Source organism: Meriones unguiculatus, chromosome X, assembly GCF_030254825.1.
Source record: "Meriones unguiculatus strain TT.TT164.6M chromosome X, Bangor_MerUng_6.1, whole genome shotgun sequence".
Taxonomy (NCBI): domain Eukaryota; kingdom Metazoa; phylum Chordata; class Mammalia; order Rodentia; family Muridae; genus Meriones; species Meriones unguiculatus.
Genome location: NC_083369.1, coordinates 140,031,997 through 140,057,351, shown reverse-complemented (window position 1 = coordinate 140,057,351; position 25,355 = coordinate 140,031,997). Strand labels below are relative to the sequence as shown.

Genomic DNA, 25,355 nt, shown 5'->3' with positions numbered 1-25,355 from the left:
CAGAATAGCAGAATAAACTTATAGTATATATAACCAAGGCCCTGTCTTTCAGTCAAGTTGCCAGACCATATTAATTATAGGGCTCTATATAAACATACTGACTTTCTATTCCTATCAACAGGAAAAGTATGCATTGTATTATTGTTCTCATAGTCTCTCCCAAGATTCTGACATGGCCCTCATCCCTGAAGGTGGTCCCCTCACCAACTGAAGACCACTGGTTAAGGAATCTCCCAAAACGATTGCAGTTTGATGATGAAATATTTTATTTCAGTAGTAGTTTAACATTACTCTCAACCTCGCCACTCACAGATATTACACTTAACAGTTTTCCTTTCTGTGGTTTCCTTTCAGTATGCTTTCAGTTTTCTCTGGCTTCCTAGTTAGGTATCATCTGAAACCATCACTAGGTTCGAACTGGAAGTAAATCTTACCAACTGATATTTAACATAGTCCTACCAATAACAGTTTAATAAGGACCACCAACAATCAAACTAGGCATTATTTGTGGTATGAATTAGGGTCTAATTTTCTCTACTACAACGAATTTCAAAAGCCCTGGTTAAGAGCTGAAGTTGTTGGGGTCCTGTTTTCAAGGTGGCTGAGGAAAGTTTTTGCTCATCTTAAGTTAAATGGCTGCCTGGCTTCTCATATTTATGTACGACATAGAAAGCCTTTAAAAACTCATTAAAGTCTATGCTTCCATCTTTGTTGAAGTCCACTGCACTGGCAAGCTCATCAATTTGGGCATCATCAATATGAACATTGTAGTGAGCATTGAAAAGTTTCCACATGGTCCGGAATTCATCCATGGAGATCAGACCTAAAAGGAAACAGAAGAAGGTGGTAAGTGCTAATGCTAAGACCCACCTGACAGAGTAGGGAGAAGCCACACTAATTGAATAGTACCATTTACAAGCTCACTAACATGCCTGAGGATCAAAACACTGAAGGAAATGATAATAAGATCCTAAATGTAGGAAACAGGATCTCACTTGCAACAACCAAGGATCCTGAGGATTTTCTTTCTTTCTTTCTTTCTTTCTTTCTTTCTTTCTTTCTTTCTTTCTTTCTTTCTTTCTTTCTTTCTTTCTTTCTTTCTTTCTTTCTTTCTTTCCTTTCTTCCTTCCTTCCTTCCTTCCTTCCTTCCTTCCTTCCTTCCTTTCTTTCTCTCTCTCTCTTTCCTTCCTTCCTTTTTTTTTTTTTTTTTTGAGATAGGGTTTCTCTGTGTAACAAGAACCCTGGCTGTCCTGGACTTTGTAGACCAGGCTGGTCTCAAACCCACCTGCCTCTGAATCCTGACTGCTAGGATTAAAGGCCAGTGTCACCACCACTGCCTGAGTCTCCTGAGAATATTCTGATGCCACAAGAGTACACAGTGAAGAAATGGTGAGTAGATGCAGATGAAAGTGGTATAGAAATTTTAAGAACTAAAATCCAAGGGTGCAGGACACAGAGGAGGATGGCAGAAGAGAGAGCAACATCAAAGCAGGAGGAAGTACCCCAAGAATCAGTATGTATGTGTGTGTACATGTGCATGTGTACACAAAGCCCATGCCATAGTGCAAATAGGGAGCTCAGAGGACAACGTGAGAGAGTCCTTCCACCCTTCAACCATGTGAGTTTCAGGGATGGATTTCAGATCATCATGGTCAGGAGTGAGCACCTTTGCCCAATAAGTCATCTCATAAACACACTGTTGCGTGTTTTTATATACAAAAATCCACTCTCATAGATCACTATTGATATTTCTCATACTCAAATGTCTCTGCACAGCGGTTGGGGTGGTAGAAGGGTTCTGAAAATGGCACCCACAGCCGCACACAGCAGGCAATTTCTCTACCACTGAGCTGTATTCTGAGAGCTGCATTTTTAAGTTTGAAAAATCAGTAATTATATATCAAAGCTAAATTAAAAGCAAATTTCAGTCCCTCAAACAGAATTAAAACTCCCTTTTCATATTAACTTAGATACTAAACCAGAAGTGAATTATCTTTTAATTGGTTCTCAGCCTTTTGGCTAAGATCAAGTAAAAGTTAGCTATCTTTCTCATCTCTGCTGGTGGTTTATAAAAGGTACTATGATTATGAAGACCAATGACCATAAAGGCTTCTGCAGAACTCTATGGTCTCCAGTACAGAATTTCTGGCCAGACTAAATTAACAATGATATTAAAGATGAGTTTGTATTTTCCATTCATGTTTCACTAAGTTTGGATGAAGAATGAAAGAGATGAAAACTGAGTCCTGAGTTCAAAGGAACAAACATTGGCTTTTGTTTTCCATCATTCCTGAACTAATCAACATTCACTTACCTGAATGATCACTGTCGATGATATTAAATATGATTTTCAAGTCAGATCGGTATCTATACAGAGTTTCAATTAGGTTAGATTTCATCTACAATAAAAAAAATTTCTAAGTGTTAAAAAGTTGAGAATTAATAACATGCACTAATTTCAGAAAAAAATAACAAAATACAAAATAATCTTACAATTTTTTCCATTCTTATTTTTTTATGGTGCTAAGGAATAAGCATTGTATGTATGACAGGCAAGTGCTCTACCACTGAACTAGACCTTAAGACCACTGACTCATATACGAGAAGGCAAACCATCCCTTGGCCTAACCATTTTGAGTCAGATTAAAGACTTGCTCTTGTGTTCAGCAGGGACAAAAAGTCAATACAATAACAAGAAATAACAATTACAAATCTACAGAAAAGTTTATATGGATTGTTCGATTTCATCTTCTATGATCTTAAAGAATAGGGATAGAAAACAGATAATGGACTTGGAAAGGGGCAGGGAAGAGATGAGGGAGGGAGAGTGGGATTGGGAGGGAATAAAGGAGGGACTACAGCTGGGATACAAAGTAAATAACCTGTGATTAATATAAAAAAATAAAAATTATTAAAAAAAAAGAAAACAGAGATAAAGCAAATTTCCCAGAGGTAAGACAGCTATTGAAGGAGATTTGAATCATAGGCCCTCTGTGCAGAGGCCTATGATCTGAGTCACCATGGTAAACTGTCTCTACCATCCAAGGCCTTCTTCCTATGTATATTTCCCCATCTAGCCTGTATGCTTCTCTCTGTTCTTCTCATTTTCCCAGCAAATGATCACCCAAGTCTTAGTTCCCATTAACTCAACAGTATAACTAATTATTAATAGATTTCTAACTAGTTAATGGTGGGATCTGATCAGTGTCCATGTAGTACTGCCATTTCAATAAGATATTTTACATCTTTTAGTACTTTAAGGCATATTCTAGGGAACATCAGCAAGTCTTACATGTATGTTGAGCACTTAATGCTATTTTAAATGAGAGAATGTTATGTTGCTGTATCTGCCCTTCTGCAGGACAGCACTAAAAATAATATATTTGGCATAGATTTGCTTATAAAACTTTTGCTATTTATCTTGTCTATTCTAAAGAGAACATACACATTTCCCAACCCCCTCGCTATATTCCTGGGAGGTTTCCTTTTGGCCTTTCTTGAGACTGCAATTCCCATGCATTAGATAGTTCTACTCCCAACTTTTGAAAGGGCTAGGTTGCTTAGAGGTTGTCCAAAGGGTGTTTTGACCCAACCTGATTTTTAGCTGGAACTAATGTTACTCACCTCTTTCACGGGCTTTTCAATGTGGAGATCCTGGAAGCTAGACATGTAGTCAACATTTCCATCAGCGTCTATGTTTACCAGGTGTGAACTAATAGATCTCCATGGTAAGTTCAGTCCCAAAATGCTCTCCATAGAAAACGCCCATTGAGCCAATGAAATCCTTCCTAACAGTGACAACAAAAGAACATATGATTGGCATATAATTTGACAAAATAAAGATGCAAGCTCTTTCACAGAGCTAGTGGGCAGCCTGGGGTTTTAAGGCTTAAGGGTCCACTGCTCTCTACAATCTATCCTAGTGGGCTCTAGAGCCCTGAAGGAGGAATAAATAAAGTAAGTCTTTCATGTTATTCACCTAATATACAAAGTAAGATATTGCAGAAGATTTGAAAACATAGACGAAAAGACTGACTTTCATTTTTAACATTTTAGCACAACACTCACCACTTCCCGTAGCCGGATAGTACTCCCAGTAGAGGGAAGGGAACACTAACACTCCCATAAAAGCTTTGACCCAAAATTTGTCTTTTATACAGTAAGTGTAGGGGTAAAGATGGAGCAGAGTTTGAAGGAATGGCCAACCAATGACTGGCCCAACTTGAGACCCACTCCATGGGAGAGAAGCAACCCCTGTCACTATTAATTATAATCTGCTTTGCTTGCAGACAGGAGCCTAACATAACTATCCTCTGAGAGGATCTATCCAGCAGCTGATGGAAACAGATGCAGAGACTCACAGCCAAACAATAGGTGGAACTCAGGGAAATCTGTGGAAGAGTAGAAGGAATGATTGAGGGAGCTGGAGAAGTCAAGGACACTGCAAGAAGAACTACAGAGGCAACTAACCTGGGCCCAGCGAGGCTCACAGAGCCTGAACCACCAGCCAAAGAGCATGCCTGGACTGGGCCTAGACCCTCTACATATATGTAGCAAATGTGCAGCTTGGTTATCATGTGGGTCCCCTAACAATGAGAGCAGGGGCTGTCTCTGACTTTGTTCCCTGCTTTTGGATCACTTTCTCTTAGCTGGGCTGCCTTGTCTGGCCTCAGTGGGAGAGGATGGATTTAGTCTTGATGTGACTTGAGTGCTAGGGTGGGTTGGTACCCCTTGGGGACTTCCCCTTCTCTGAGAAGAAGGGGTGAATGGAGGGTGATGTGAGGGTTTGACTGGGAGGAAAGGACAGAGGGAGCTGTAATCATTCTGTAAAATGATTAATCATTAAAAACAAAGAATTTAGCCACTTTGAAGGAACAGAAACTCCAAATTCATCTTTTTCCTTTTGTTAATATTAATTATTTTATTTATTTTGTATCCCAGCTGTAGCCCCCTCCCTCATTTCCTCCCTATCCTACTACCCTCCCTCCCTCATCTCCTCCCTGCCCCTCTGTAAGTTCACTGATAGGAAAGGTCCTCCTCCCCTTCTATCTGACCCTAGTTTATCAGGTCTCATCAGGACTGTCTGCAATGTCCTCCTCTGTGGCCTAGTAAGGCTGCTCCTCCCTTGGGGGTAGGGAGAGGCAAAGAGCCCACCACTGAGTTCATGTCAGAAACAGTCCCTGTTCCTTTTATTAAGGAAACCCCCTTGGATGTTAAGCTGCCATGGGCTATGTCTGAGCAGGGGTTCTAGATTATATCCATGCATGGTCCTTGATTGGAGAGTCAGTTGCAGACATATTTGGTCCTTGTGGTACTCCTGTCCTTTCCATGTCTTACTAACCCCCCCTTCTTTCAAATGATTCCCTGCACTCTACCCAAAGTTTGGTTATGAGTCTTAGTATCTGCTTTGATACACTGCTAGGTAGAGTGTTTCAGAGGCCCTCTGTGGTAGGCTCCTGTTCTGTTACCTGTTTTCTCCTACTTCCAATGCCCATCCCATTTGTCTTTCTAAGTGAGGATTGATCATCTTATCCCAGGACCACCTCCTTGTTGAGCTTCTTTAGGTGTACAGATTTTAGTGTGTTTATCCTATCTTATAGGTCTAGTATCTACTTATAAGTGAGTATATACCATGTGTGTCTTTCTGCTTCTGGGATATATCACTCAGGATGATCTTTTCTAGATCTCACCATTTGCCTGCAAATTTCACAATTTCCATGTTTTTAATTGCTGAGTAGTATTCCATTGTGTAAAAGTACCACAGTTTCTGTATCCATTCCTCCATCGAGGGACATATGAGTTGTTTCCAGGTTCTGGCTATTACAAATAAAGCTGCTAGAAACATGGATGAACAAACCAGACACACTAAATCGGATAGAAGAAAAAGTGGGGAAGAGCCTAGAACTCATCAGCACAGGAGACAACTTCCTGAAGAGAACAACAGCCAGGTTCTAAGATCAACAATCAATTAATGGGAACTCATGAAACGGAAATGCTTCTATAAAGCACAGGACACTGTCATCAGAACAAATTGATAGCCTACAGACTGGAAAAGGATCTTCACCAACCTATATCTGACAGATGGCTAATATCCAGAATATATAAAGAACTAAAGAAGTTAAAAAGCAACAAATCAAGTAATCCAATTAAAAAATGGGGTACGGAGCTAAACAGAGAATCCTCTGTAGAGGAATAGAGAATGGCAGAGAAACACTTAAAGAGATGCTCAACTACCTTAGCCATCAGGGAGATGCAAATCAACAACCCTGAGATTTCACCTTACACCCATCAGAATGGCTAAGATCAAAAACTCAAGTGACAATACATGCTGGAGAGGTTGTGGAGAAAGGGGAACCCTCCTCCATTGCTGGTGGGAATGTAAACTTGTACAACCACTTTGGAAATCAATCTGGCACTTTGTCAGACAGTTAGGAATAGTGATTCCTCAAGATCCAGCTATACCACTCCTAGGCATATATCCAAAATATACTCAAATACACAACAAGGACATTTGTTCAAATTCATCTTTTCTATCTTCCTACCATGTTCAAACTTAGTGTCAGGATGGTTGCTAGAGCAACATTACCCTTCACGCCAGAACAATCTAGCCTTTGGTGTTTACTTGTTGCTTTATGCTTCCATATGTGATTCAAATCATCATTTTGTTATGATAATTTTTTTTTCGTTTTTTTTTTTAAAGACAAGGCCTCTCTATGTAGCCCAAGCTGACCTCATACTCATAGCTCCCCTGCTTTCCACAGACTAGGAATTATAGGCATGTGTTACTATGCTAGGCTCAAATAATCTTTCCAAACAAAGGCAGTCATGTGACTAAGATACCATGAAATTGACAAGTGCATTACAATTCTGCATCTTCCAGAATCTGTTTCTACACAGGCGACCAGAATAGAAGTCTAATTCAGGGTTGTTAGTTTCTTGAATTCAAAGAAGTTTATTGAAAAGGAGATACATTCTGCTTTTTTTTTTTTTTTCAAATAATAGGTTTTAAAATTTTTTCTTTCCTTTCTAGCAAGTAAGAATAACTAAAATTCCATTGAAGGTAACTTACTCTAAATATAAGCTAGATATGTTGAGGTAAATGGTAAATAATTTATTACCTGATCTACTGTGGTCACGAAGTTGGAAGGCATTTATGAGATCAGTTTTTCTTGAAATCATTCTTTCTTTCAGTGTCTTGAAGGCACTGAATTCCATAGCACTCACCCTGTATTAAGAAAACAGCATTTCAGTGAAACTTACAAAATGATTCTGTTCACTTCATTTTAATGTATTATGTCACAACATATCAGTTTCCACTTTAAATAGTCTGTGTATACAAATTGTGTTGCTAGATAGTAAACGTATGCCCATTTCTGCATGCATTTTGCAGACTTATTAGATATTTAAAAATCATTTTAGTGTTTTGTTTATTTATTGTTCCTTTTCAAGACATTTTATACTTTGTAGTTGGTGATTTGATGTAGTGAGGGAAGTATATGTATATCACAGCACATGTGTGCAGAACAGGGGATAACTTTGTAGAATTGGTTCTCCCTTGCACATTTAGACATGTTCTAAATAGAGTTTCCTCTGGATTTGAAGGATTGATGTGAATAATTATTTGAAAAAAGGAACTTGTTACTGAGATATTGAGATTTACCATTACATTACTGAAACAAAATAGGCACTGACTATGATTTTAAAAAAATGCACATGAGTAGAACACAATAGGAACTTTGGAAAATAGATCCAACTATTATGAGAAGAACACCTAAGGAAACAGAGGTAGTATACTTCAGTAGAAAAGACAATCTTTCAGTTGATTCTAGGACACTTAGTTAACTACCTCAACATAAACTTCTACCTGAGATCATTTATAAAAATAAGTTTGAAGGATGAACAAGAATAGACAGGTTCTGAGATCTAGACATCCTTCAGTGTTTACAGGTGTATAGATTCTAGGATGCAAAATAAATTTTAAAAATCTAAGGATTCTCTATTTTCTTAAATAAATTGATAAAGTACTTGCAAATAGTCGATGTTCAACCTCATATATACTTTAATTTATAATTTATAATATTTAATTTAATATAAATATAATAAATAATTGGCATAGTATATTATTTGAGGGATATAAGAAAAATGTCTGTACATTTTTAGAAAAGACTTATTTTTTAATGTTTTCAAAATAGAACTCATAATACAAAGTGTTAACTATGTATCAAACCCATAAAATGGCAGATACAAATCCAAGTATATGAATAATAACAGCACATTTAAGTAAATAAAATAATCAACTAAAAATACAGAAATTATGAAACTAGATAACTTCAAAATGAAGCAAGATCACATTATATATGTTACCTCATAGGAGACATATTTCAGTTTCAAAAGTACCAAGTTTAAAATGAAAGGTACAAAAAAAAATACCAAGAAAACAGAAACCATGTAAGCTAGAGTATCATGCTAATAGGAGACAAAATAGACAGATGAAAACTGTAACTAAAGGGGGTAATTTATAATGATAGAAGATAAAACAACTATAAACATATGTGAACCTAACGACATAACCTAAAATTACGTGAGACACAAACTAAAAGAATGAAACTGACAATTCAATAATGATGACTAAAAATTTCACTGGCAGAGCTGTTCTTAGTCACTTGGGACTAGTTCTATTTGGTCACAAAAAGTCTGTAGTATTTTCAGAGCTATATACCTTTGGTTAAGAGGGCTCAGGCATGATGTACTAGTTACTTGGTACTGGAAGAACTGTGGAGCTGTACCATAACTTAGTCTGATGTAGGCTCCTCGGTTGCTGCCTTCTTCATAATAATTAGAAGCAGAAAATACAGTAATGACCTGATTAAAGAAAAAGAGGATCAAGTTCATTAAGTTAGTTCTCAAAAGGTCATTCAGTAAAATTCAGAAAAGCTCATAATCTTTGTAAATTATCCAGATCTGATATGATTCCCTTGAAAGAAAATGAAAGTCTTTACTCAATGTCTCCAGTATTAACTACTAGTACTGGGTATCCCTAACATCCCCAGGCTATGGCCCCTAACTCCTACATACTATTTTAGTGCTGGACCTTAGATTTCTCTTTTATTTTTAGCTTGTAAATTCTAATTTTCCATGGGAATAAATCCCTTATTTTCCTACCTTGTGATGTCTGAGGGTTCAAAATAAAATTTGGTTAGAAGCTCAGTGTTTTTCATTTTGTGCAAAGATGTGTGATTTTTGAGGGTTCTAGGCCACATAAAATGAATGTTTTAAGAGCAGAGACATAATGGGATGGGACTATGGCTACTATCTTAGGAAGAAATCAGCCTTGGAAGCATGGTAGGTAGAATATGGAAAGATAATACCTCCTGGTGACAGGAAAGCTGGCTTGAGTCCAGTTCTGGTGTAATAAGAATGCCACTTCAGATGAACCATTGCTATTTTCTAATTACAGATAGTTTCTAAATAGTACTTAACCTCATTCATCCTGTACTGTTACCAAAAGTTAATTAATAGAATTAAGAACATCAAAGTATCAGAATAGAAGGAAATGTTCATTTTTATTTATTTTTATTCATTATGAAGAAAAAAAAAGAACCATCCTAAGGTAACTGAGGACAAGTACCAGTTCCTTAGTCCTCACCTCCTCTAGCCTTATTGACATAACTAAAGGAGAACAAGATACTCCATTTTAATGGTGGTAGTTAAACTAACCACAGTAAGAAACTTGCTAGTGATCACCTCCCTACTGAGTTGAGAGGAAGCATGCTGTATGTATTCTGTCCTACGCAGGGAATCGCAAAAGAAGAAAGAGAGGAACTGTATTAGATAGCCATATGGCACAGGATAAGCATATTACAAGGCACAGACTCAAAGAAGATAAGTAAAATAGAGGATCCAAGGGAGGATGCATAAATCTCACTGGGAAGGGGGGATAGAACAGACAGAGGTTGTGGCTGAATAGAGGAAATGAGGTAAGAGAGGGAGCACAGGGAGTTAAGAGGGTGAAATTCAGACCTGAAGAGAGCAAGGGTGAGAGGACAGAAGGCCTGTAAAGAAAAAAGAAACTGAGGGTGGGGATATCTCTGTGACAAGCTTAAGACCTAAGTAGGGTAGGCTCCTGGGAGGATATGAGCAAAGACTCCTAATAGCAGAGGCTATAGAGACTGAAGAGAACACCCTCTAACCGACAAGTCTTCTAGTAGAGGGAGAGGAACATCAACCCACCCACAAACAATTCAACCCCAAATTTACCTTGCCTACAAGATGTGCAGGGATAAAGATAGAGCAGATAGAGCAGAGATTGAGGGAATCCCCAACCAATTCCTGGACCAGCCAAAGACCCGTCTTATCAGAGAGTACCAACCCCTGACACTATGAATGATGCTCTGCTGAACTTCCAGACAGGAGACTGACAGAGTTGTCTTCTGAGAGATTCTACCCAGCAGCACCTCAAAGCAGATGCTGAGACTTACAGCCAAACATTGGTCAATAAGGAGAGTCTTGGGGAACAGTGGGAGGAAAGAGAAAAGGACCCAGAAGTAATAGGAGCTCCACAAGAAAAACAACAAAGCCAACTAATCAGGGCCCTGAGGGGCTTGCTGAGACTGAAGCATCAACCAAGGACTATGCATGAACTGGATCAAGGCCCCCTACAAAGATATAGCAGATGGGCAGCTTAGGCCTCATGGGGGTACTCTAGTAAGGGAAGTGGGGACTGCATTGGACACTGACTCACTTGCCAGCTTTTTGATCACTTTCCCCTGGCAGGACTGTCTTAACAGGCCACAGAGGAAGAGGACATGCTCAGTCCTGATGCAACTTTATGAGCTGTGCAGGATGGGAAAGGTTGCTCAGGAAAAGAGGAGGTGAGGGGAAAAAGGGAGGGTGGAACTGGTAGAAGAGAAGGGATTTGGCTACAGCAAGGATGTAAAGTGAATAAAAAAATTTAAAAATAAAAAAGAAACAATTTAACAAAATGAAAAAAAGTTCAGTCTGCACTTTTGTGGGACTATGTACTGCAGGTATTGGCTTATAATTTGTAAACAACAAAGTGTGCATGCATGCATATATGTATATGTATGTGTGTGTGTACTTAGTGTCACTGATATGGTTTAAAGTAATGCATTTGGGTATTGAGTTAGGAAGAGGTACACTTGTGATAGTTAATTTTAATTATCAACTTAATAGGATTAGTGAACAGAGCATAATTCTGGGTATGTCTGTGAGGACATTTCCAGAGAGGATTAGTTGAGGTTGGGAAGACCTTCCAAGAATGCAAATGGCACCATCACTTAGGATGGGGTCCTAGACAGATTTACAAGAGAAAAAGGAGAATATCAGGTTGCTTCTTGCCCCTTGGTTATAGCAATGAGAAGAGTAATTAATGCAGCCACATATCAGAATGTCTTTTTCTGGGAGTAGTGAAACTTAAGAAATAAGCCAAATATCTCAAAGGATAAGGGGCAGCACCTTTAGTCTCTGTTTTTTGTTTGATACTAAGGGAGACATCTCATGGGCTTTTAGGAAGGACAACATTGTGCAGAGAAGACCAGGCTTGTGGCAAGGATGTCTGCCAGAATTTCATCCATATTAGCTTACCTTTCCATCATGACAGATTTCATACCCATCGGGTTTGCACTCATGAGATCTAATGAGCATCCTCAAGTGGTTTTTACTAAGAATCTTATTGGTAACATCTGGTCCAAAATAGCAGCCCCCTCCTCGGCTTGTGTTCGGATAACAGCCTTTTTTGCCTCTGGGGTCACTCCACAGAAGCTCAACAATCTTGGAACAATAAAAATAAATTAGGCTTCTACTTATAGGCAATAGCCTATCATTTTTACATTCCAACCTTTTTAAACAATTTATTTGTTTGTATTTTATGTACACTGGTGATTTGTCTGCATGTGTATCAGTGTAAGGGGTATTGGATCCCCTGGAACAGGAATTTCAGACAGTTATAAGCTGCCATGTGGATGCTGGGAATTGAATTGAACCTGGGCCCTCTGGAAGAGAAGCCATCTCTCCAGGCCTTATATTCCAGTTTAATTGACAGAAATATTAAAGGTGTCTAGAGTTACAGACATAAGCCATCATGCCCAGCTAAATTTAGAAGAGAACATAGTTCCTTCCAATGAACACAAATAAGGTGCTCTTAATATACTGAAGATTAGATAGATCTCCCAGCCACTGGCTCAGATTTTTGCTCTGTTTAACATATTAAGAACATCTAATATGTGTTCATTGGAAGGAACTACTTTCTCTTCTGAACTTATCTGGGCATGGTGGTTCATGTTTTTCAAAGAACATCTCTGAAAACTTTTATCTTTTGCTGCCGTAAGGATGTTCTCCAATTCAGCTGTACATTTACTCATTAACTGGATTCCACCTGGTATTCTAAACCCACAATGATCTTTTTCAGCTTAATATTTCTGTTTGTGACTAGAAGAAGCAAATTCAGGTCATACAATACCCAGGACTGAAGACCCAAACTTCTAAGATCTGAGAATATTTTCTCATAAAATCAGTGGCTGCAGTCAGTAATCTACATTGAATGTTCAGCTCATTTTTTAAAAACTATGAGAGCTTACAAAAAAGTGAAGAAAAAAAAAAAAACAAAAACAAAAACACTCTTTATCACTAAAGACAGTAACAACCTTGAGAAAACTAAGTCTCACTTTGAAAATCACTCAGTCAAGTATTTTGGTCAGTTGACCTGCAAAGTACTCAAGGTTCTAATAGGCAATGGTTCTAAACATCTACTATTTTCCATAGTTTTCTCTGTTATATGTACAGAGAATTGAATCAGGGCCTTAGATAGGCTAGGCAAATGTACTACTTCTAAGCTATATCTCCTGCCCCTCCACATCTACATGTTTCTTTGGAGGAAAAAAAGCATGTAATTCAAATTTTGTATGTGTGTAGAAGCCAGCCGTCTACATTGGTTATCTTTCTCAACTATTCTCCTTTCTCACTGAACAATTTAGTTAGAATGACTAGCCAACAAGCCCCACAGATCCACCTGTCTATGCCTCCCCAGTGCTGGGATTACAACTGTGAGCTTCCATACCCATCTTTTATGTCAGTGCTGGGGATCTGAACTCAGGACCTCACAGTTGAACACCAAGAACTTTACTGACTGAGCCATCTCATCAGCACCTGGTCAGCACTAGAGACACTCTGTAGCAGGCTCAGAGCAGACAGAGTTTTTGATGACTAGTAGAGATAAGAATCAAAATCTCCCAAAGAAGAATCACCCCAGAGCTGCCTTCCTTCTCACTGAATTCCAATATTGACACAATTGTACCCTACACATAAATGTAATGTAACATCTTTAAGTTCTGGTGTTTTAATACAAAATGACACTTGCATTTCAAACTGAGTCATATCTGGCTCCTATACAATTTCACATTTTGGGTGTATGACTCAACTTGTAGTATAATAAAAGAGAAAACATAGAACATAAGAAGTTATATTTTATCAGGAAAGAATTAGGTTTTCAAGTCCTACATGGAGCAAAGTAACTTACAGGCAAAATTTCCTCTCGAAAGTATCTTAATTTACCTTTGGACTACAACATACATTATTTTACATATGTAACCCTATATAGTAGTATATATAAGAAAATATTATATATATATATATATATGATAATGGGTGGACATTCCATGATAAAGTATATAAAAATAAACTCTCATAACATATTTTCTTCCTTTTTAATACATGATAGTCAAATTTTACATAAATATCCATATGAAGTGAGCATAGAGGCACATGTTATAGGGAAGCAGAGGCAGAAAGATCACAATTCCAGGCCAACTTGCTATGTAGCAAGTCTGTCTCACAAAACTAAAGCCTAACATGTTTAGTGTAATATTAGAGTTCTGCATAGCCTACACAAAGCTTGTGTTCAATCTCTAGCACTATAAAAAATATAAGTAACATTATATGTACTGAGCAGGATGTATACAATATTAATGTTAGAGATACAGAGAGATAGAGAGATAGCTAGATAATGTAAAAACAATTAAAGCAGTAGTTCTCAACCTGTGAGTCACAACCCCTTTGTGGGGTCAACAGGGGTCACCTAAGACCATAGGAAAACACAGATATTTATATTATTCATAGCAGTAGTAAATTTACAGTTATGAAGTAGCAATGAAAATAATCTTATGGTTGGAAGTTGCTATAACATAAGGAACTGTACTAACGGGTTATAGCATTAGGAAGGTTGAGAACCACTGAATTAAGGAAAGGCAGCGCGGATTTAAATGAGAGCAAAGGGTCCATGGGAGGAGTTTAAGGGAGGAAAAGGAAGGTGAAACTGATGTTATAATATTTTAAAAATCAAAAATCACTTAAAGATTCATATTTCTGGAAGCCCATTGAAGCAGAATAAGTACCAGCTAAACTACCTTTTGAGTAGCTATCTATGTAACCTTGGGTAAATCACCTTACTTATTCGAGTCTTAGTCATTATCAATAAAACAAAGAGGAAGTATCTATTATTCATCTTTCATTGACTTAAAATCACAAGAGCTAACAGCTTTAAGAAATGAAGAAACAAGAAAAAAAAGCTTTAAGTAATAAGAAATTTCTTTTTTAGAATCCATTCCTTGAGTTCTAGATTTCTTTTTTTAGTCTAGAAATCACATGGTTGATTATATGCAAAATATAGAGATGGATTTAGAGAAGATGATATATTCTGCTTACAATGCTGATGTAATTTTAACCTGTATTTTGTAATGGACATCATCACTGTTGATGAGCTGATGTTACCACTCTGGCAAATGTTTTGATTACCTACCTGTTCCCATTCATACTTTGTTAATGGTTCAGAAGTGGACCTGTCTGATTCGGCCTTCCCTGCTCCCATACTGCTTGCACCTGGTTTATTTTTCTTAAAGTCAAGGGCATGACTTACTGCCACTGGTGGCATCAACACAGACCTCATCTGTAAGAAAACAAAATGCTTTAGTTAAATACTGGATGTAGATACTTCAGTTCCAGTTGGTAATCTGTCTAGGCTGTGCCTCAACCCTGAAGAAACACATAGCCCCTCTTTTCATCTCACCTGCCTCACATGCACTGCTAATTTACTAATGTCTATAAGGTAGGTCTAGTAAAATATTTTGTGCAGTTTGCAATTAAAAATGCTACCTTACAGCAGAAGCTTCACATCAGAAATTCTAAGGGAATCCAGAGGCACATGTGTGTATGCTAGACTTGTTGTAAGGCATTGTCGAAGGAACTAGAAAATGCCTTTCTCTATACCTGAGGCTCAGAGGAGTTAAGAAACATCTTTTCAAAGGGGTTATGCATTTGATTTTGTTGTACTTTCCAAGAAAAGAAACCACATCCATATCTATGAGCGTTCTCACAGCGGACACAGGTTAAAAAGCTTAGAAGCCCTTCAAACTAAATTCAGCAGAGTCCTTAGCTAGACCTGTCAGCAACTGATCATTTTGCCTAATCAGAGCGGCAAACCTGTTTCTTTGAAAAAGAAAATGTTTTTAGAAATATAACATGATAAACTCACTGGATTACTTTTATAACCTGAGATTTGGATCTTGTCTCTTATAAGCATTATATATTCACACAAAGCAATTAAAACATTTTTACATATTATTTATTTATTTAGTGTGTATGTGCACACCACCCTCTACAGCATGTATGTGGAGGCCAGAGACAACTTGTAGGAGTTAGATCTCTCCTTCCACCATGTCAGTTCCAAGGATTGAGCTCAGTTTGCTAGGCTTGGGAACAAGAATCCTTACTCAAAAAACCATTTCACTGGTCCACAAAAAGCAACATAAAAATAATCCTTTTGATACACCTGGTGGTCATAGTTCAGTGATGGGCAGCTTTCTATAACAGATACTTAATTTCTCCAATAAACTATGGTATGAAATTGTTCTATTTTTATTTTTAAAAACTAAAACCCAGTCTTATTCTATAGAGTCCTCATAAAGTGGATTAGAAACTAAATCTCAGCTATTAATCACTAGTTCATAGCCTACCTTACTCTTCTCCAAGCAAATGACCTTAGTTTGGTAGAAGCCTCTAGGTTTATGCCCACATAATTCATTTCTGATTAGCTTACTAGGCAAGGCCTCCTGGTCCCTTAAGAACATGTAGATCTGCAGTTTCCAAAGCTATTTAGGATTGGGATACTTTCCCTATAGATTGCCAGAAGGTACCACACAGCCAATTTTTCTTGAGAGTCCTACTAACCATCCTTTTCTATACTCCTGACTGGGAATTTGAAGACTACCAAACCAGAGCCTCTGTCTTACAGAATCTTATTTCTCACTGTTGACCTCTATTCTGCTTACTATACAAAATGTTTTTAATGAATCTAGAATGGAGATTGCCATCAGGTTAGTTTCACGGGGAGCTTTTTATCTGTATTTTTAATACTTTGACAACTTGGGATCTTGATCATAGTAGATACTGCTCCTCTCAGGGTATCTCCATATACTAGGAAAAGGGATTCTAAGAAAGTTCCTATCTACTTTTATTTTTCCCTGCTTTCGTCTTAAATTTCTAAAGAAGCATTCAATGAATAAGAAATACTTATTGCATCCCAAGTACTGGGGTTCTGACAGGGATTGGAAAAGCACAAGAATTTAGTAAGAAAACAATATCACTGTTCCTTACTTAAATTTGGTAACTTATGAAAGATATGTATAAAGGGCTGGAGAGTGTATAAAGGAGACATGATCTAGTGTTGACGTTGTAGTAAAGTGAAAAGTGAAAGATTAGTGATATCATTCACATGTGTATAAAAGTATGGACATTCCCAAACCTCAATGTGCAATTGAGATCACATTTCTATCTCTATCAGATCAACTACAAGTTTCAGACCCCATCTTCCCAGACTGATTAGATATTGATTATTGGCCTTTAGAGTCAGTAGCTCATGTTTCCCACTTGGGCCATACATTAGCATCTGTTCTACAGCTGCTACCAGTCCTCATGCCCAAATTCTAGTCTTGGGGTTCTGGTAAAGGAAGAAGATGGCTCTAGTTGTGTATAAGGTTCACTGCAGGAACTAAACGTAGGTATGGAATCTTTACAGGCCCCATAGAGCTAGTTCTCTGAGAGAGTCTATACAGGTCCTTGTCCTGGCTGGGTTGAATTTAATATGGTTGCTTAGAGTTAAAAATAATCTGAAGATAGTTACTTTGCTCACTTGAAATAAAGGAACATGATAACAATTTAGAAATAAATTTCTATATGGTTCGACTTACATGAGTTACCTAGAACTCCTACACAAAATGTTGGTCATCAGAATTAGGAGAGGGAAGGAGGAATTCCTGTTTAATGGGCATGGTTTCACTCAAGGAAGTTCTATGAATGGCTGGTGATCACAGCAGTAACAGTAGCTCAATGGTAATGCACTCAGTGCCAAGGAGCTAAATTTACATTTTTACAAAAGACTACAGTGTTAAATTGTGTTTCTTTTGCCACAATGTAAGTGAATACATTTAAACTTTACTTCTAAAAAACTCACTTTTAGAAAGTATCTCATGTGCTAATGTATCCCCGTTTTTCCATTTTCAACATGACTTCTATTTTTTTAAAAATGTACTCTATATAGAACCACCACCTAGTTGTCATACAATCAATCATAGCTTTTCTTAAGACTTTTACTAATTTTCTCAGTTACAACCACCAAAGTACATATCTATTTAAAATGACAAATAAAAAGCAGCATATTCCATTATAAACCTCATGCACATATTACTTCTTACTCTATTTCTTTGTATTTGGTGGAGTACACTCAAGTCTGTGGATTCTGATATCCCACCATGGATAACCAGGATTTCATTGTCAATAATTGTACCAATTGGGAGCCATGTGTAGACTTCTTCTAGGATTTGCAAGATTTTTCTTCCGTGTATCTGTAAGTAAGAGCTTTATTACATTTTATTTTCCTGATATGTGCAGTTAAGTGAATAGTCTCAATATATATATTAAAAACAAGTTTTTATGCCAACCAAAGAAAGCCAGCAGGGAGCCATCAACCATGGGTATTTAGCATGGAATTTTTTTTTCATTTTATATTTTTGATACTTTGACATCTTGGGGCCTTGCTCATAGAGGAGACTGCCCCCCTCAGGGTTAATTTCTGGAGATCTTAAATTACTATTTTCACGTACAAACCCACCATTTCAAATTCCACAGTTTGAAGAATTCTTTTCCTGGGTTCTAACTCAGACCCACTCTGATGTGCTAATCAACACAGATCAAACCAGTAGACAAATAGTGACAAATAGTGATAACCCTTATACCCTACAGCTGGATGCCATTGTGCTAACTACTCAACTTGCAACTCAAATTCATCGAGGGGTTTTGTTCTTTGTCTCCCTAGAGAGGGTCCTTGTTTGTATTTTGCTTCTGGCTCCATCTATCTCTGTCCAACTCTGGTAATTCCCTCTGTGGTATCCTTAGTGTGGCATACCATGCCTCCTGCAATTAGGTAGCTGAAGAAAATCCCTTCCTTCATATTGGTCATTTCTCTGTCTCCCTGTTGTGCTACACCTGAATGAAAATGTCTGGATAGGTATCTCTAAAGCAACATAATATGATCATATCTATGTTGAAATTGATCCAAGTCACAATGAAAAAGAAAAATCTAAGATTCTATCATGGTGAGGGTTCCCTGCTGTGCTTATTATTTTATTGGCACATATTCTTTTTTCCCCGTGTGATCGATCCAGTACTTTAATAATGCAACATGACCTGTTACAACAATAATATTGAAATCCAATATATTTTATAGATTTCTAATAACTACCTCTAGTTCTATGCTATAGGAAAACTCCCCATGCCCCCCTTATTTTGGCTGCCTCTTATTTTCTTTTCTTCATAATTTATTCATTATATATCCCAATTAAAGTTCCCTCCCTCAACTTCCTCAATCCCACCTTCCCTCCCCCCCTTTCCCCCATCCCCTTCATTAGCCCCCTCACCTTTCCTCAAGCAACAATATGGTCTTTGCTTGGCTTTTTTTTTCCCCCACAGCAAAACAAGTACGAGTCTTACCTTGTATTTATGTAGAATTTCTTTTGTAAAACCGTATCTGAAAAACAGATCTTAAACTATTAATTATTGCAAGAAGGAGAGCCACTTGTGTCTCATTATTATCAAATAGTCAAAACTCAAGAGACTGTAGACTTCAGTTGAAATACTTATCACAGTCTTTCTGGAGCATTTTGAGAAAGAATAAAAGCAACCAATGACACTACCTCCCCTCTCAAGAAGCCTAGAGTATATCTGGATTAAAAAAAAAAAAACAGATACTTGTAGAGCTGTAAGACAACAAATGTATAACAGGGGCTATGTAAAGGCTACAAGTATTTTGAGAGGTGTGCTATGATGGAGGAAGCAGTATGGAGAAGACTTCATCTAGATGGCATTGCTCAGACATCTGATGACTCAAAATGAATGACTAGAAAAAAGGAAAAGAGTAAGAAAGAAAAAAAAAAGCATTTAAGATAAGTTGGGTCTCCATTCCTTTTCTGACATGGATCATGTGATTAAATGAATGGCACTAAAGGTTTTAACAGAAAGTATTGAGAATTTTAATGTGTGGATAACAAAAGCTAACAGATATTTTCAATTACATTTTCTTGCTTTAGGAGAATATTCTATATTCTTTTCATGTAGACTGGACTAGAATTTGCTATGTCAACTAGGAGCTCCTTGAATCCACCTCCACCTCCTGGGTGCTTGAATTAAAGGTATATAACACCACACCTAGATAAGAATGTGTACTATTAATCCCCAATAGATAAAGTAGGAACAAAGCACACTCACCACTTTTTTCCATACAGACCACATGATGTCAGGTTTCTCCAGTATAAAACTATATTTTTCAAGATGAATTCCCTCCCTGTACTCACCAAAGATGTCACATTGTTGGACCAACATACATCTTGCTATATGTGGTGGTCTGAATGAGAATGAGCCCCATAGGGTCATATATTTGAATGTTTGGTTCCTACTTGATATATTGTTTAGGAAGGATTAGAAAGCATAGCCTTGCCCACGTGGCACGCCTGGGTTGGCTACCCAGAGGCTATTTTAAGCTGTGGGCTGGCTTTCCCCAGGGTCAGATGATTGTTCAAGGTTCCTGAATAAACTGCATTGAAAAAAAAAAAAAGAAAGCATAGCCTTGCTGGAGAAGGTGTTATCATTGGGGGTTGGCTTTGAGGTTCAAAAGCCCAATCCAGGCCCATTCTCTCTCTCTCACTCTCTCTCTCTCTCTCTCTCTCTCTCTCTCTCTCTCTCTTTATGTGTGTGTGCATGTGTGTTTGTGTATGTGTCTGTTTCTCTCTGTGTGTCTCTGTCTCTTCCTCCGTGTGTGTCTGTCAGTCTGTCTCTGTTTCTGTCTCTCTTTATCTGTCTGTCTGTGTCTCTGTCTGTATCCTTTTTCTTTGTCTCTCCCTCTGTGTGTGTCTCCCTCTGTTCCTGTCTCTCTGTTTCTGGGTCTGCCTCTGTCCTCTGTCTGTTTCTCTCTCATACTTGCTCTTTCTCCTCTTTGTCTGTTGCTTGTGGATAATATAAGCTCTCAGCTACTTCTCAAGTACCATGCCTGCATGCTTACCTCCATGCTTCCCAACATGATGGTCATAGACTCACCCTCAGAAACTGTAAGCAAGTTCCTAATTAAACACCTTCCTTTATAAATTGCCTTGGTCATGGTGTCTTTCACAGCAACAGAAAAAGTAAGAACATCCTTACCTTTCTGAACTTGTAGGAAACACTAATTATAATTAGCTGTACCATCCTTCTAGAGAAATTCCTCCCTTCCATTTTGTGAAAGTAAACTTCCAGGGTATTCTAAAACTACCTCACAAGTTTTTTTTTTCACATAACCTTCATTATTAGAATTATTTTTTCAGATTCTTTCCTAGGCCATCTATTGCCTTCACTTTCTTCCTTAGTACTCTCACCCCTGGCAAGCCAGAGTTTTAATTACTATCTAGTGTCAATACTATAGGGTAACACTCCAGGTTACACTTCATATCTGTCTCATACATCAAATAAACCTATCTCAGACTGAATTTATTCCCTTTTAGAATGATACTGTTATGCCTTTAAACTCAAGCCTGCTCATCCTTGATTAATTCTTCTTGATATCAGATTATTAAGCCATAAACTGTTTTTGACCAAAGTCTTGTTAAATCTATTTTTTTCCTCTCCATTGCCATCATACTAGTCTAAATAGGAAGCTACAATTTCTTCAACTACTTCCTAATTGACATCACTGTATCCATTCTTGCCCCTCTTCTAAATAACTCTTCTTTTTAAAAATAGGCATAATATTCTTCAGTGGTACTCTTATCTTTAGATACATGCTCAAAGTCCTTCACAACACTCAACCATCTTTTACATCTTCATCCCTACCAAACACTGTCTTAATTGGGTCTCTATTGTTGTGATAAAACATTATGACCAAAGACAACTTAGAGAGGAAAGGGTTTATTTCAGCATACATATCCCAATCACAGTCCATCATGAAGGGAACTCAGAGCAGAAACCTGAATACAGGATATGGAAGATCATTGCTTATTGGCTTGCTCCCTATAGTTTGTTCAGCTTTCCTTCAGCACGAAGATAAATTTCTGATGATACTTCTAGATTCTTGTTCTTTATAGTTCTTTGCATTTGCTTTTACACCTCAAGAATTAGAACTAAAACTCTATACTTGAGTCAGCTGTTGAGACTGCCCTAAAGACAAAAGTGATCTTTGAGCTTTGATCACAGCACCTGAAAGCCTAGTACCCAAAGCATGGTACATTCTATAACCTCTATTTTCTAGAACAAATTGATTTCTATTTTTCCATAAAAAGAAAAGAAAAAGAAAGAAGGGAACATTTATTACCTACTGCGCCTTTCAGACAGAATTCTTACACAGTTTAAGAAGTCTTTATCCCTCAACTCTCCAGTGCGTCACATAGTACAAATACTATGTTACAGGTACTCTAAAAAATGTTTATGAACAACTATGCCAGAAGCAATTACCAGGACACAAAAAAAAATACACACATCAATGTAAAACACTGTGCTAGCTTCTGAGTCAGAATTTGAAGCAAGCTGGGAAAAACAACAGAAACTTCTGAGTTTACTTCACACAACTTATCATACTTAAAAACCTGACCTAACATGTCTACCCAGCATGTAATTTGGACTATGAAAAAAAAAGCAAAAAATAAAAAATTTAATAAAGAGGAATAGGAAATACAGGGCTGGAAGAAGAAGTAAGAGGAGGGCTTCAAAGTAGCTGACTCTCAGCTGAAAGGCTGGGGTTGGTGAACAAGGTGGAGAACATGGAGATTGTCCTTGAAATTCATCTTCTCATTCCTTCTATACAGCTTCATCTACACCTATCATCTGGGATAGGCAATCCCAGAGGGGGATTAAAAGATGAAGTCTAAAATAAATGTTACCTCAAATTCATCATAAAGTCTTCATGGTTCCCTCTATTCAAGAGTAGGTCAGCGGGGTAGACAAGAAAACTAACAAGCAGGATCATTAGAACCTCCATGGAATTGTTTCCTCGATCTACAAAATCACCATTGAAAACATACGGATTTCTTTCCGAAGGTAGGCCATTCTGTGGAAGGAGAGGAAAGAAAACAAGGAGTTAAAAGAATGCTTTTTTTTTTTTTTTTACTCTGTTGTGATTTTCTTTCGTTTCTTTGTTAGATTCTTTTTTTAATTCTTTATTAATTACACTTTATTGACTTTGTATCCCCCCTGTGGTTCCCTCCCTCCTCCCTTCCTAATCCCTCCCTTCCTCCCCTTTCTGCATGCATGCCCCTCCCCAAGTCCATTGATAGGGGAGGTCTTCTTTTCCTTCCTTCTGATCCTAGTCAATTAGGTCTCATCAGGAGTGGCTGCAGTGTCTTCTTCTGTGGCTTGGTAATGCTGCTTCCCCCTCAGGGGGAGGTAATTAAAGAACAGGCCAATCAGTTCATGTCAGAGACAGTCCCTGTTCCTATTATAATGGAACCTACTTGGATACTGAACTGCCATGGTGCAGATGCTGAGACTTATGGCAACCTTTGGGCAGAGTGCAGGGAATCTTAGGAAAGAAGTGGGAAACAGTAAGATCTGAAGAGGACAGGAACTCCACAAGGAGAGCAACAGAACCAAAAAATCTGAGCACAGGGGTCTTTCCTGAGACTGATACTCCAACCAAGGACTATGCATGGAGATAACCTAAGAATGCCCTTTTTAAAATAAGGTTTATGTGTTTGTTCGTGCTGAAACAGAAAAGAGGCCAAGTATCCCCCCCCCCCCCCCGCCACCACTGGAATGAATCTGCTCACTGGCTTGAGCTTCCAAGGCATATAACTTGCAAGGGACCTAGAATCAAAGAATGAGCCCAGGACAGAGAGATTTCAAGCAAGATAGAGATTGCTTATTGTGCTCATCATATACCATGAATTTTCTCTGAAAGGAACTAGAATTTGTCCTACCAAAGTAGATATCCTCTTGGGTTAGGGGAAACTGTGGTCAGAATATATTATAGGAAAAATATACAATAAGAAAGAAAACACATCCTTTTCTAATCCACCATCTGCAGTGGAGCCTCTGCCAAGATGCAAAGACCCTTACAGGGAAGACCATCACACTGGAGGTTGAAAACTTGGATACTAGAGAAAATGTAAAGGCCAAGATCCAGGATAAGGAAGGAATTCCTTCTAATCAGCAGAGGCTGCTCTTTGCTGGTAAGCAGCTGGAAGATAGCTGTAATTTGACTACAACATTTAAAAGGAGCACACCCTTCATCTTGTGTTGAGACTTCATTTTGGTGCTAAGAAAAAGAAGAAGTCTTACACCATTCCCAAGAAGAATAACCATAAGAGGAAGAAGGCAAAGTTGGCTGTGCTAAAATACTATAAGGGTGGATGAAAAATGTCAAAATTAGTCCATTTTGTTGAGACTGTCCTTCTGGTGAATGTGGTGCTGGGGTTTTCATAGCCAGCCGCTTTGACAGACATTACTATGGCAAGTATTATCTGACTTACTGCTTCAACAAATTAGAAGACAAGTAGTTCAGTATGAGTTAGTAAAAAGAAGTGACTGAAAAAATTTTAAAAAAAGGAACTGGAAAAAAAGAAGAAAACACATAATGTAACTATTAAAAAGTGCATATCATATCCTGCCCTTCTCTTTGAAAACAGGGACACTTCTATCCAAAGAAAAACATTAAACCAACAGTCATGACATTTTCATTCAAAGGGCCCTATATTAAACTTCACTGGGTTGTAATTCTCTCAATTTGCAAAATGGAGATGACAATGTATCCCTTGCCAAGTCATCTGTGATAATGAACATGTAAGAACTCAGGAAAGGGGATGGTGGTATATGATATGATTGGGATAGAACTGATATACCAGTGAACAGATATAGCCATACCTGGTGCCTCTACCCAGTATGTATTAAGAAACTGAGTCTAAAGGAAAGCACTAGTTTTTAAAATAGTTATTAACTTGTTCAGTCCTTCACTATAAAAGTCTAAAACAAAACAAATATGTACGACATGGTTACATTTTCTCAGTGTCATACTTGATAAGTAAATAGCCAAGTGCATTTCTACTTCACAGCAAGATACAATCGAATGTGTTAAAATGTTTTACAACAAGAAAAGTTATGCCAAAATATACACTTTCCATCTGAAATGTCATATTCAGGAAAGTATACACATATTCCAATTATTTTAATGTTTCAAACTATATTCTAGTTCTTTTGTTAGATTTCAAAAATGTAAGAAAAATCTTACTATTTTCTATTAAACATTCTTCCATTTACAGGCATTTTATATATTTTCATACATTTCAGTATAAAAAGTTTTAAAACAATACAGGTTTATAACCCATGACTTAAGAGATTTTAAAAATCATTTACAAAGTATATTATATATCGTGAAGGTAAGTGGGGTGGGAAGCAGTGGCATATTGTAATAAGATAACCAATATCACATTCTGGCTCTATGTATACATAGTTATCTCTGAGAAAATTTTTAACCTTTTCTTCCTCTGCAAATGGCAATGGCACCCCTCTTTAATTACCATGCAGTAATATTTGGGAACTGAACATTATCTATACAAATAATTCCATACAAATCATACACACAAATAAAGAGATTCATACATTATGACCTCCATGATATTTCTATTTTTAAGATTACATTACTTTACATTTTCTTAACAGTTTTTTTTTTTCTAACTCCCCTTTCTCCTCCAGCTTTATTGCAATAGTTTAAAATTACATTTCTATTTTCTAGGACTTCAGTTGCTTTATCCATCTGACTTTTAAAAACTGATTAC

At 37.5% G+C, this 25,355-nt stretch overlaps 1 protein-coding gene and 1 pseudogene across 1 annotated transcript in view; one reads left to right on the top strand and one right to left on the bottom strand.

The window, feature by feature from the left end:
• Positions 1 to 248: 248 nt before the first annotated feature.
• Ppef1 (protein phosphatase with EF-hand domain 1) overlaps positions 249 to 25,355 on the bottom strand; it is a 162,078-nt gene continuing 136,971 nt past the window's right edge. Inside the window, exons 10-19 of the mRNA XM_060374989.1 lie at positions 22,467 to 22,633; positions 19,057 to 19,093; positions 17,763 to 17,912; positions 14,813 to 14,959; positions 11,605 to 11,790; positions 8,720 to 8,862; positions 7,119 to 7,225; positions 3,625 to 3,788; positions 2,315 to 2,399; positions 249 to 823 (exon numbers count right to left, since the gene is read on the bottom strand). Coding sequence (XP_060230972.1) covers positions 624 to 823; positions 2,315 to 2,399; positions 3,625 to 3,788; positions 7,119 to 7,225; positions 8,720 to 8,862; positions 11,605 to 11,790; positions 14,813 to 14,959; positions 17,763 to 17,912; positions 19,057 to 19,093; positions 22,467 to 22,633 — 1,386 coding nt within the window. The 3' untranslated portion in view covers positions 249 to 623. The remainder of the gene's footprint in view (positions 824 to 2,314; positions 2,400 to 3,624; positions 3,789 to 7,118; positions 7,226 to 8,719; positions 8,863 to 11,604; positions 11,791 to 14,812; positions 14,960 to 17,762; positions 17,913 to 19,056; positions 19,094 to 22,466; positions 22,634 to 25,355) is intronic.
• Positions 23,271 to 24,080, top strand: LOC110542328 (ubiquitin-ribosomal protein eS31 fusion protein-like; annotated as a pseudogene).